At 49.6% G+C, this 12,231-nt stretch overlaps 1 protein-coding gene across 1 annotated transcript in view; it reads right to left on the bottom strand.

Annotated features, from left to right (window-relative positions):
- The window catches only part of Slc22a1 (solute carrier family 22 member 1), a 36,136-nt gene that overhangs the window by 16,579 nt on the left and 7,326 nt on the right, over positions 1 to 12,231 (bottom strand). The window contains exons 2-7 of the mRNA XM_031352070.1: positions 11,043 to 11,146; positions 10,461 to 10,615; positions 8,075 to 8,243; positions 6,464 to 6,578; positions 6,236 to 6,342; positions 3,241 to 3,455 (exon numbers count right to left, since the gene is read on the bottom strand). Coding sequence (XP_031207930.1) covers positions 3,241 to 3,455; positions 6,236 to 6,342; positions 6,464 to 6,578; positions 8,075 to 8,243; positions 10,461 to 10,615; positions 11,043 to 11,146 — 865 coding nt within the window. The remainder of the gene's footprint in view (positions 1 to 3,240; positions 3,456 to 6,235; positions 6,343 to 6,463; positions 6,579 to 8,074; positions 8,244 to 10,460; positions 10,616 to 11,042; positions 11,147 to 12,231) is intronic.

Below are 12,231 nucleotides of genomic sequence, written 5' to 3'. Positions count from 1 at the left end.
AATGGATGGATCTGGAGAATATCATCCTGAGTGAGGTAACCCAATCACAAAAGAATACACATGGTATGTGCTCTCTGATAAGTGGTTGTTAACCCAGAAGTTTGGAATACAGGAAGAACAACCCACAAACCACAAGAAACTCAAGAAGGAAGACCAAAAGGTGGACATTTCATTCCTTCTTAAAAGGGGGAACCAAATACCCATGGAAGGAGTTGCAGAGATTAACTATGAAACAGAGACTGAAGGAAGGACAAGCCAGCCTAAATATAGCTTTCTCCTGATAAGCTCTGACAGTACCTGACTAATACAGATGTAGAGGCTCACAGCCATCCATTGAACTGAGTACACAGTCCCCAATGAAGGAGTTAGAGAAAGGACCTATGGAGCTGAGGGGTTTGCAGCCCCTTAGGATGAACAACAATATGAACTAACTAGCACCCTCAGAGCTCCCAGGGTCTCAACCACCAACCAAGGACTGCACATGGTGGGTCTGATTGCTCTGGCAGCACATGTATAGTAGAGGATTGCAAATTCAATCATCAACAGGAGGAGAGGACCTCAGCCCTGTGAAGGTTCTGTGCCCCAGTGTGGGGGAATGCCAGGGCCAAGAAGTGGGAGAGGGTGGGCTGGCAGGCATGGGGAGGGGAGAGGCAACAGGGGTTTGTTCTTGTTGGTTTTGTTTGTTTGTTTTTTGGAGGGGAAACTGGGAAAGGAGAAATTTACATGTAAATAAAGAAAATATCGAATAAAAAAAATTATATTACTTAAAAAAAAAAAGAATACTCCCTGGATGAATGGGGGGCCAACAGAGGAGAAGCCTGACTGGACTGGATTAGTTAGGACCACTGACCAGTTTCACCCGGCTATATCTTCACTTAGGTAAGTAAACTGATGCCAAGTGACTTGGGGGCTTGCTAGTGACATATTCTGGAAGGTCCCATCATGCAGAAGAAAGGCTATGTCTGCCTCCACCAGCCGTGCCGAACGGAAATGAGTTATGTGTTTCTCTGCGCCTTAACTTGCTGAACCCCCATGGAGTGAAACTACATGGCTTTCAGGCAGTTGTGAGAGTCAGGCATAGCACGAATGGCCACTCTGGCCACAGCAATGAGACTTTGGCTTGTGGTTATTACACAAGATGATGTGGTTAGCTCAGTACCTGAGGCGCAGTCAGGGTGGTGTACACATAGCCTTTGAACTGAGCCTCAACCCAGTCTTCATTTCCAAGCAAAGAAAGGGAGGTTTTGCACAGGGAGGGAGGGCATTGCGACTCATCATGCATTGCTTGGCCTGCCTTGTCACCAAAGCTCAAGCGCCCATGACTCTGACCCAGGTCCCCTCCCTAAGAAAGACTCTATATTTACATGCATGTCATCTTGGCCCTGTCCCCAGACACTGACTTCACTGGTGACTTCTCAAAGAGAATGGAGACTTCTTGCCCATGGGCACAACATGATCTCGGCTCCACTGCTCTGCCCACGGAAGGTCCACACCAATTAGGCCACTGGGACATGCTGGCATTGTCGCCCTCAGAGGACAGACACCTCTACTCTGTACTTCAGTCTGGGGCAGCCAAAGATCCACGTACACTGAAGTTTAGCTAAGTCACTCCTGCCAAGGTTACCAGGGTTTTGCTCCCAATATTAGGCTACAGTTGCTGTCTCCAGTTAACTCTGGGCCCTATGCCACCTGTTCCTCTAACTGTCCAACCCTCAGTGCTCAGATGTGAACTGCTCCTTTAAGGCCAAGGGCAGCCCTGTCCTAGACTCCCGCATGGCCCGTCCCATTCCACTTAGGTTTAGCAAGGTCTCCCGATCCCAACAGAATCAATGCTCAAACTTCCTCACCCTTCTCTGGGAGTCAGCCCACAGCAGGAACCTACTCTACCCTTTCTGATGAGGTACCAGAACCCACCAGTGCCCGAAATGCCCTAAGATGCTTTCTAGAGGCCAAAAAGGACCTCCGCAGCAGGTGAACCTAGGAGAGAGCTAGTGGAGGTGCTAAGGCCAGGAGGGTCCTGGGACCCTAGAGTTCTGACCATTAAAAAAAAAATTAGCCTCCACCCTCTACACTCCTCTTCCCAGCCTCAATGCTATGCAGTTTAAAAAATCTTAATTGGGATCCTAGGAATAAGGAGGAGATGAGAGAGAAGAAAGGGAGTTTTATTTCGGAGACATGACAGAGACTCCCTTACACATACACACACACACACACACACACACACACACACAACTTTCACGTCCTGACCAGGATGACTTTTGAGAAAATCTGAGATGTACAGACTTTTTCCATAACGCCCTGTGTGAGAGGCTGCCGAAGCGACTCACCAGGCTCACAGCACAGGACCCAGTGATAAAAGGATGTGGGGAGGAGAATGGCAGTTCTGCCTTCACAGGAATCCACAGTTTGCAACACAAGAGGCAATGTACGTGCTCCAATTAAAGCCACCTCAAGTAACTTTGCCTGGACCCTCTGCACAGCGCGTTTGTCTTGGGTGGTAAGGACTATGAGGCAGTGCTCACACCCACCACCTGACCGCCATTGAAGACTTACAGGACGAAGAGCTGCAGAGGACGTGGGACGACTGGAACACTCCCATGTAGCTGCAGGAAGCAGACAGTGGCCTGGCCCATCTTTGGAAAGCTGTCAGGTGTCCACTGAAGCTACACTCGGATGTCCCTGTGGATCCTGCCAGTGTGCTCACAGACATGTCCCCAAGGGAACAAAGGACCCACGTCTACCAAGAAGGAATATGTAGCACAGCTCTACTCCCATTGGACAAACACGACAGGCAATGATCACTGGGGGAGATCCCACAGTGTGATGTTCATATAAAGAGTAATACAATATTAGGAAAAACAGTAGTCTACACAGTGATGTGATAGCATAGAGATGCCTCACAGGTATAGTGGATACGGGCGGTCGGGGCAGGGTACATTCAAGGCGGCTCCATTTATGGTCCTGAGCTAATCTGTGGCAAGAGGTCAGGAAAGGTGGTTGGCAGAGCACTGGTATTGATCATGAGGTCTGAAGCCCAGGTATCTGTATGTTTAACAAATTGAGTCATTCATTCACTTAGAACGCGCTCATTATATGTTTGCTATACCTCAATCTAAAACTGTTTCAAGTCTAGCCAAGGTAGCACCCTGCCTTTGTTCTTGTTCCAGAAGCTTATCAGAAGGTTACGACACTGTCCCCACAATTTAATCACCTGGGAAGCAATGAAAACAGACAACTTACCATGTGGGATAAAGATCATGAGGAGGCAGGCTGCCCCCGTCACCAGATTTGATGCTGCTATTGGGTAGATGCGGCCAATGCGGTCAATGGTGACAAGGATGATGAAGGCCGCAGGGAATTCCACCAGAGAAGAATAAAAGAAGTCCAGGTAGAGGTTGGCCCCCGTGGCCCCCACGTGCATGATGAGGCCCTGGTACAGCACAGCACACGAGAACCTGCAAAGAGGAGATGACAAGTCACAAGCCAGCTCCAAGGAATCCAGTCAGCTGGACAGGACAAGACAGATCTCATGGTACAAGACACCCTGGGGTGACATGAAGAGTACCCTACTGGGATCCTTGATAGGAAATTGTGTCCCTACAGATGCGACAGTGTGTCTCACAGATGTCCCCAATATACCTACTTTTTAAAAACTCCCTCTCCCGCACTCCTCCCCCCATCTCTGAAACAGGACGACAGGGAGAGATTGCAGCTGGATACTCCTACTTGCTTCAAGTTCAGGTGTCTGGGATTTTACTAAGCCCCACACAGAGGGATCTCTCACCCTCAAACAGGCCACAGAATAGAGAGCAGGCGCCCGCAATAAGCAAGCGCACAGGACCTGACATCAGGTTACTTTGTATACTTTGTGTATCTTCTGGTCTGTGAGTGGGATCGTGATGGATTGAAGGATGCTGCTCTGTTGTGAATATTTACTGAGATAACAGACAAATGAGCCTAGTATAGCTCCATGGCCATCAATACCATCCTTCTCCAGTCAAAGATCCCCAGCTAGCTAGGTCTCTGGCTCCACAGAGCTGGTTTGTCAGGCACCGTTCATGTTCTCTCTTCTCTCACCACACCAACCCCATCCATATTCGAGGAAAGCCTGGCAATATCCTGTTGCCTTGTCAATGAAGACATTAAATTAGCTGCTCAAGTCCAAGCTTAGAGGGATCTGCGTGTCATTAAGGGATCCATTGCATAAAACTTGGCCTTGCATGGTAAGATTTTAATCCATAAGAAACAACTCTTTTATCCCAGCATAAAGAATGGCTTTCAGCCCTGCACCATCAGTTTAAAAACAAAACAAAAAACATGTAACTGGTCAAGTGGTCAGTGAATAAGTGCTGCCATCTTCTGGTAGAAGCTGGAATTGCACATATATTAAACCGCTTTACACAGATAGTCTTAACTTGCTTGCCTCCAGATGCCTGTGAGCTAGGCATGCTATTTCTCACACTACAGATGAGTTCCCTGTGTCACACACTCGTACAGGTACTCTCATATGGTCACATGACCAAGATGTCGAAGCAACCCTCTGTGTTGCAGTAATAAAGAAGCAGGTGTGGGCTAGGGCTTCTGTACAAGCATGAGTGCAGAGCCTTGGCACCATTGTAAAAAGCCAGTGTGATGGTGTGTTCTGCAACCTCAGAGCTGGGCAGTGTGATGGTGCGTTCTACAACCTCAGAGCTGGGGAGGCAGAAACAGGAAGATCCATGAGGCTTAGCTGGCCAGGCAGTCTAGATGAATTGTCAAGCTCCAGGTTCAGTGAGAGACTGTGCCTCAAAAATTAAGGTGAGGAATGATAGAAGATATCTAATATTGACCCTGGGCCTCCAGAGGCACAGACAGACAGACAGATAGACAGACAGACAGACAGACAGACACACACACACACACACACACACACACACACACACACTAAGCAGGTAGAGAGGTTGAAGAGAGATGGTGGGAGCCATCCTGGGTCTGAGCCACAGGAGGCCAAGTAGGTCACATAAAGGAATATAGCTCCATTCCTGATGGGTTCTGAAGCCAATGGGAAAGCACGGGAAGTGTTTGAGAAAGTGCGACTGCCTTGCCATGCGCAGCCTCAGGGAGGTGAGGTGGATGTAGGCTGCCGTGGAACATGACATGCTCCTTTTCAGTCCTCACCACAGGATGGAAGGCACACACGAGAAACCGCGGCTCCTCATGCACTTTTGAGGCCAAGTTTATATAGAGCTCTCCAAGGGGCCATGTGATGGGAGTGGGAGATACCTTCTTGGGAGGAGTGTGTTTGGGATGCAGATAAGAAACCTGAGCAGGACAGCAGAGCAAGCCGCTGTTCCCAGCTGCAGTGGGTCATGGGTGCTACATGGAGGAGACACACTCCTGAGTTAAACACAGTCGTCATGTAGACAGCTGTTAACACCCATGGCTGAGCACAGGGCCTCACTAAGGGAGGTGAGGGGCACAAAAGCAGGGGAAGAGTGGGGAGCCCGTTGTCTAGAAAGATCAGAGGAATCCACGGAGCCATGGTTACTCATTAAGCAAACATTTACCACAGACCTACTATGTGCCAGGTAATACCCTACTAGCTTGCCTCTTTGTTCCTCTAAAACATAACACAGGAAAGCAAACAGGGTGCAGGGCAGTTCCTGTGTAAGAGAGGAGACCCAGAGCCCAGCAGCTTGGTACTAGCCACTAAGGGAGTACTTAAAACTCAGTTTCTTTTGAGAAGACAGCCATGTATTGAGAACTGTCAGATGTCCTGGGGTAACAGGTAGAATTCTAGAATTCTTCTTCAGGAAAGCAGGTAGGGGCCCTGGCACAAACTGCCCTTGGCAGACAAAAGAGAAAGTATACCTGCGTGCCACAAGGTCCTTACCTGTGAACCAAGGGTGCGTGAGAACCCAGAAGTGGGTCACAAGGTTTTCAGATGTGAGGTAAGGTACGTAAAGGCACTAAGCTATTGGAACCTTCTCCCCTACCCCACATTAAGTCAGGATTCGGCTGGCCCAGAAGATAAGACACTTAGATTAGGGTAGCCTCGGACATTCTTTGTGCTTCTTCACCTTTCTTCGGTGCTAATCCTTCACCCATTCTTAAACACAAGGGAGCAAAAAGGCCTTTTGAGGACTCAGACCCAAGGACTGTGCTCCTCTCCTCCTCTCGTTGCAAGAGCTCATTGGTACCCAGCATTTGGACAGTAGCAGACCAGCCCCAAGGGATGTGTTGGAAGGATGCTCACCATAGATACATCAGGATGAGTGTGTGCTTCCTCAGGTTGGGAGTGCGGAACAGGTCGGCAAATGAAGGACTCCGCTTTTCTGAGGCATCTTCCTCGAGACAGAGCATCTGGGAGAGACTCAGACATCACTACACCTGGTCTGTGTGCACATGACAGTCCCCGAGGGAGGGGCCCCATGTAGATCATGCCCCAACCCCAACAGAGAGGAGAACCCCTGAACTTCAGTACCTTCAGGTCAGCAGGTGGCACCTTCCCATTCTTCTGGGCAATTTGTTCCATTATCCTTACAGCTTGAGTGGTTCTCTTCTGGGACAACAGCCACCGGGGGGATTCTGGGACAAACCTGCAGACACAGCTCATAACTTCAGGGCCTTTTCCTAAGAATTTGCCCCACCTAACCCTTGACAAGAGTGGTTTGATGAATGGCTCAGAGCAGCCCAAATCCTCAAAGAGGACTGTGGTTCCCCAAGATGCTTGTTCACAAAGTGCTGGGATTATAGGCATGCATCACCGTGTCCACTCTGAGCCTTGTCTCACACAGGAGTGGGAAGTAGCCATTCAGAGACTGAGCCTCCAATGCCATGGTCTTACACAACTCAAGCATGGTCTCCCGCTAAAATCCACAAATATCCAGGGTTTTTTCCTACCATAAAAATACCTTCTCACTCTGCAGAGAGCAGACAGGCTCCTCGGACCCCATCCATCACCCAGGTAACAGCTTGCAGGCAGAAATCAGGATCTAGCTTAGTGTCCCTTGAAGTAAGATCTGCCCTTTCCCTGCAGTGACCTCTTCCACACACAGTACTGTCTAGTGCTGTGCATTTGCCAGTTCCCTCAGACCCACAAAGCATACACTTTGTGAAGATTGACACTTCAGACTGGGCAGTGGTGGCACACACCTTTAATCCCAGCACTCAGGAGGCAGACGCAGGCAGATCTCTTGAGTTTGAGGCTAGCTTGGTCTACAAAGGGAGTTCTGGGATAGCCAGGGCTACATAAGGAAATTCTGTGTCCAAAACAAACAAACAAACAAAAAACCGTACTTCCTTGGGAGTGTTCATGTTCCAGAATGGCTCTGCATGCATCTTCCCCAGAGAAGGTTGCCAGTGGGGAGCCCTTCCACTTATCTCTTTACTTGTAAGCTCTCTTAACTAAGACCAAGTGCCTGCTGTGTAGCTAGATGACAGGCAGGGGAGAGCCTGATTAATGGAGACAATGTGAAACTGGAAAGGGGGGGAGGGCAAGGGAAGGAAAGCAAGCAACAAAGAGAGGTAGCCTGACTTAAAGCAATGTTGCTCAATGGGCTCTGGGGACTGCAGGATGTGGCAGCCATGACAGTGAAACATCCTCTTGTCTGTCATCTTTGTGCAAGATAGTTCATGAAGACTATCTCCCAGGTTTCCCAGGACCTCTGGGTAGCACACTGTTAAATACTGGTCCAGGGCTGACTCCCAGAGGCCATTCTCCTTGTGGTTGGCCTAGCCTTGTGTTTCTGGAAGAAGGTGCACACCCTTTGAGACAGGAAGGCTACCTGCTGGCTTCCCTGTGGTATCATTCTTGTATCTAAGGGTGGGGTACTCTGTGTGAGGAATGCAGCCCACACTGTGAGGAATCCTGGGCACATCAAAAGAATGACAAACATAGCTATGATAGAGGAAGGCATGCAAACACTGAGCAAGAATGATAGTGCAGACTCATGCCTCTTGGAAGGTGGCCTGGGTAGTGACAGAGGTCAGCACACAGCTCTCCCTGACCCCAGAGCCCAGCCCTGCAAGCAGACACAGCATGGAGCAGAAAGGTCATGCAGAGCCACCTGGTCTCTGGCAGGGGACGCATTACCAGTAATACAGCAGGAAGAGGAAGGTGGGCAGGGACACCGCCAGCTGGAGCCAGCGCCAGTCTGGGATGGCATAGGCCACCCCGGCAAGCGCCACTAGCCCCACTGTGAAGGCCACCTGGTACAAGATGGCCGTCGTTCTCCTGTAGCCAGAGCCGACAAACTCTGTGACTGAGAAAGAAATGGTGGTCAGAGGGAGATCCCAGAGAAGAAAGACTGAGAGTGGTGCTTGCTCCCGATTCCCGCCTCCTATCAACCACAGGCTTTACCTCACCTGCCTCTGCTCCTGTCTGTGTCTATACATTTTTCTACCTCGCCTTCTCGTAAAAGTCTGCATTCCTGGCCTATCCCAGGCCTGTGGCCACTCAGCCTGGCCCCCAGGTTCACCTGGCCAGTTTGTTGCTAGGTTTTCTCTTGCTTCTCCTCTTATTGTCTTCTTACTTAATATCTATGTCTCCCCAGCTACGCTTCAAGGCTTAAGCATCTTCTCCCTAAATATTCATAGAAACTCTGAGCTGAGTTAGGAAATTCTTTTGCAGTTCTGGCTCATAACTGTAAGTACCTTAGCGTGCCTTGCGGGAACCTGGCTCTCCTCTGGGCATTTAGAAGGCAAGCAGAGTCTCTTGTTCCTAGGTGAAAGGCACTCTCCCTCCCAATGGGAGATATATTTAATGGGAATATGACATCTGCTGACTCCCATACAAAGACAAGGGATAGCAAGGGAGGGAAATTGGTGGCTCCGAGTCAGAGGGACTGCCATTTTACACAGGATTAGTAGGTAGTGAGTGGATGGAACACAACCACAGGGGAGGGGAGCTGCTTAGCCTCACAGACACCGTAGGAGCATAGTCTGGAAGTCAGGATGCCATACTTTTCTGGTGAAGGGACTGTGTGGAGAGCCAGATGATGGCGAGAGTCAGGTGCAAAGGCAGAGGAGTAAGGCTGAGTTAGGGGACAATAGGAAATCCTGGGGCTTGCAGGGCACTAGGAGAACCTCACTCTCAGTGTGGTGCCATAGAAAGCAGAGAACTGCGATGCCTTTATGCCCATAAAGGCTCCCTATGCTAAGGAGTTGAGGACTAAAGATGGATGCAGCTGGGAAGTATACATGGAGATAAGGGAACGGTGGGGTGAGGACCAGTCAAGGGTGGTTCCTGTGGGCTTGTTTTGAAACGAAAGCTAGTAACACTGTAGGATTATGAGGGGTGCAAGGTGGTGGTGGAGACGTGGGGTTTGTGGCCTGAGCAACTGACAGAAGACTGGTGTGTGTCACTAAGGTAAGTCCACAGATGAACTGGCTTGGGGTTGCAGGAGGGCAACATCCTGAGGTTCTGCCATATTAAGTAGTCATGAAAGGAAACCGAGGAGGAGCCACCAGTGAGCAAGAGAAGACAGAGTAGAGTGCCATGGAACCAACAGAAGCGTCAGGGGACAGAGGTCTTCTGAGACACCTACCATATCCAGCTAAATCCACTTTGGCATCTGTCTGTAGGCCCCTTTCTAGCCTTAAGAGCCAAGGAGGCAGAGGGACATCTTATCTACCTCAGTGCCCCATCCCCTACCACTGTGCCTACAGGCAGCACCAGCCACATTCACAGAGGGGGTTACATCCCTGGCACTGCTCCAGGCCAGCTGGATACCCAGCAACACACCTACTTCTCTAAACAACCCACAGGATGAAAGTCAACTATTATCTGCATGTCTAAGTTACTAAGGCACAGAGGGACGATGTGTCTTGCCCCAAATCCTACAGCTACTCAGACCTGAAATATGGATTCAACCCTGAGCTGCCCTTCTTAGTCTATTGCTCAACATATAGGTGTCATGGGCTACCCTGCACTACTTGACCTTCACTAGTGAGGTGCTATTTCTCAAGGTAGAATCTCCTTTTGTCCCCATATATGGCTAACTCATGTCCACCTAGGTTTTTATCAAGTCAGTTATATCTATAGCCTGGCTTGGTTTGTTGTTGTTAGTTTTGTGGCGGGGGGGGGCAGTTGTTAGTTCAATCTACAATATTAAAATAGTCTTCTACCTACCTCGTTTCCTGCACATTCCTCACCAAATATGACAGATGAGAGAAAGGGATCTCATACCTATACAATAATGGCCCTAGTTCTCATTCTCTCTCTCTCTCTCTCTCTCTCTCTCTCTCTCTCTCTCCCTCTCCCTCTCCCTCTCTCTCTCTCTCTCTCTCTCTCTCTCTCTCTCTCTCTCTCTCTCTCTCTCTCTCTCTCTGTCTGTCTCAACTGCTAGACCCATGAGCATCCCCTGCTTCCCAAACCTCCACGTCCACATTTGACTCACCTCACTGTACCCCACCACTACCTCATCCCCATCTGTCATAGACCCAGGGACACCCGCCCCCTCCAGCCCTTGTATAGTTACTCAAGGTGTAGCCGGACACCCAGCTGCCCTTGCTGACCATGCCCTGCAGCAGGCGAAAGAGCAACATAGATGTATAGTCTGGGGCCACCGCTGTTAACACGCCAGACAGGGAGGTGACCAGAGTGGTCGCCAGGAGGCAAAGTTTACGGCCAAACCTGCAGAGACAGAGAGGTACGTGGGAGGAATTAAGAATCCTGGGTCAAGCATGCATATACCACCTTGCCTACCTGACAGCCTTCTTGTGTATCTCCTAGACCAATTAAATATATTTCCAAACTCCACATGTTAGAATGCCTACCTCTGGCATAAGCCCAGGCCCACAAAGAGCTGAGCCTTGGTTGCTTGCAAACCAAAATGCCCCATGGCCACCTCCCTGCTCAAAGCATAATGTTCCATATCTCTCAGCCCCGCTCCTTCATCCAATCTGCACACCCCTTGCACAACTGCCCAGCTTCTCTACCGACAGTCCCAGCAGCCTGAAGCCCCAACTGTCATATCTTGCCTATACCACCCTCCGCAATAGATCCTGGCCAGCCATACCCCTCACCCCTGTCCTGGCTCAAGTGGACCACCTTCACATACCTGTCTGCAATGTAACCCACAACCAGGGAGCCCAGGAAGAAGCCCAAGTTGACACAGGACTGAAAAAGGTCCACTTTCCAGGCATCTCCACACACCAGGTTAAACTGAAGCAGCAGAGAGAGAGAACACAGCTGAGCATCATGGGAAAGCCTACTCCCATCGTCCACCAGCCTGCCACGTGGACGTTCACCTCCCCAGGGGGCATCAGTTGTGTCTAAAACATCAGCAGAGGCCTAGCACCACCATGCCCAGCTTCTTCCCTAAACCTTTGTGTCTGTGAAGACAGATGCTGTTGGCTATCATTGGACAAAACATCATTCTAAAAAGAGCAGGAAGAGATAAACATGCTCAGAGGAATTGTGGCTGCCAGGACCACTCTCCATGGGGAAATACAACCAAGGTCCGTGGAGATGGCTCATGGGGTAAAGTGTGCAAGTGTGAACCAGAGTTCAGATCCAGAGCACCCACAGAAAGAGCTGGGTGCAGCAGTATATGTCTGTAGCCCTAATGCTGGCCAGAGGAGATCAGCAGTTCCCAGGGACTTGCTGAGCAGCCAGGCTAGCTAAAATATAGAGCTCTACACGCAGAGGCAGACCCTGCCTCAAAAAATAAGATGAACGGCACTAGAGGAAGACACTCATGAGCCACCTCTAGCCTCTGTAGGCAGGCACCTATGTATTTATACACACAGACACACACACTCACACACACACAAGGAAACACAGCCTCATGCAAAGACATGTAACAAAGGAAATGCAAAGCCAGGCATGATGGCCCATGCCTATGATATATGATATGATATGATATGATACAATATGATATGATAGACAGGAAAGTAGAGGCAGGAGGATCAGGAGTTCAAGGTTATCCTCAGCTACAAAGTAAGTTCAAGGCCAGTCTGGGCTCTGTAAGATCTTATGTCAAAAAGAAAACCAAGTCTTGTTTGTCAGGGCATATAGATATTATAGACTTAACTGAACTCTATTAACTAAAGAAGCAATAAAACAGAAGGGCCCAGACTGAGGCAAGACACAGGAAGCTAGCTTCATGGGGTAGAGTGGGAGAGGTAGGGGGAGTCCTACATGTGAAGAGTTAGGGGAAGAATTAGGGGACAAAGGGCAGCCCTAGATGCACACCTCTATTTAGAGGCCTTGAGGGGAAAGGCTGGGAAAGATCTTCCTGGCCTGTG

This window comes from Mastomys coucha, unplaced genomic scaffold, assembly GCF_008632895.1.
Source record: "Mastomys coucha isolate ucsf_1 unplaced genomic scaffold, UCSF_Mcou_1 pScaffold5, whole genome shotgun sequence".
Classification (NCBI taxonomy): domain Eukaryota; kingdom Metazoa; phylum Chordata; class Mammalia; order Rodentia; family Muridae; genus Mastomys; species Mastomys coucha.
Note: the sequence above shows the minus strand (reverse complement) of the source record. Positions and strands in the feature narration are given on the sequence as shown.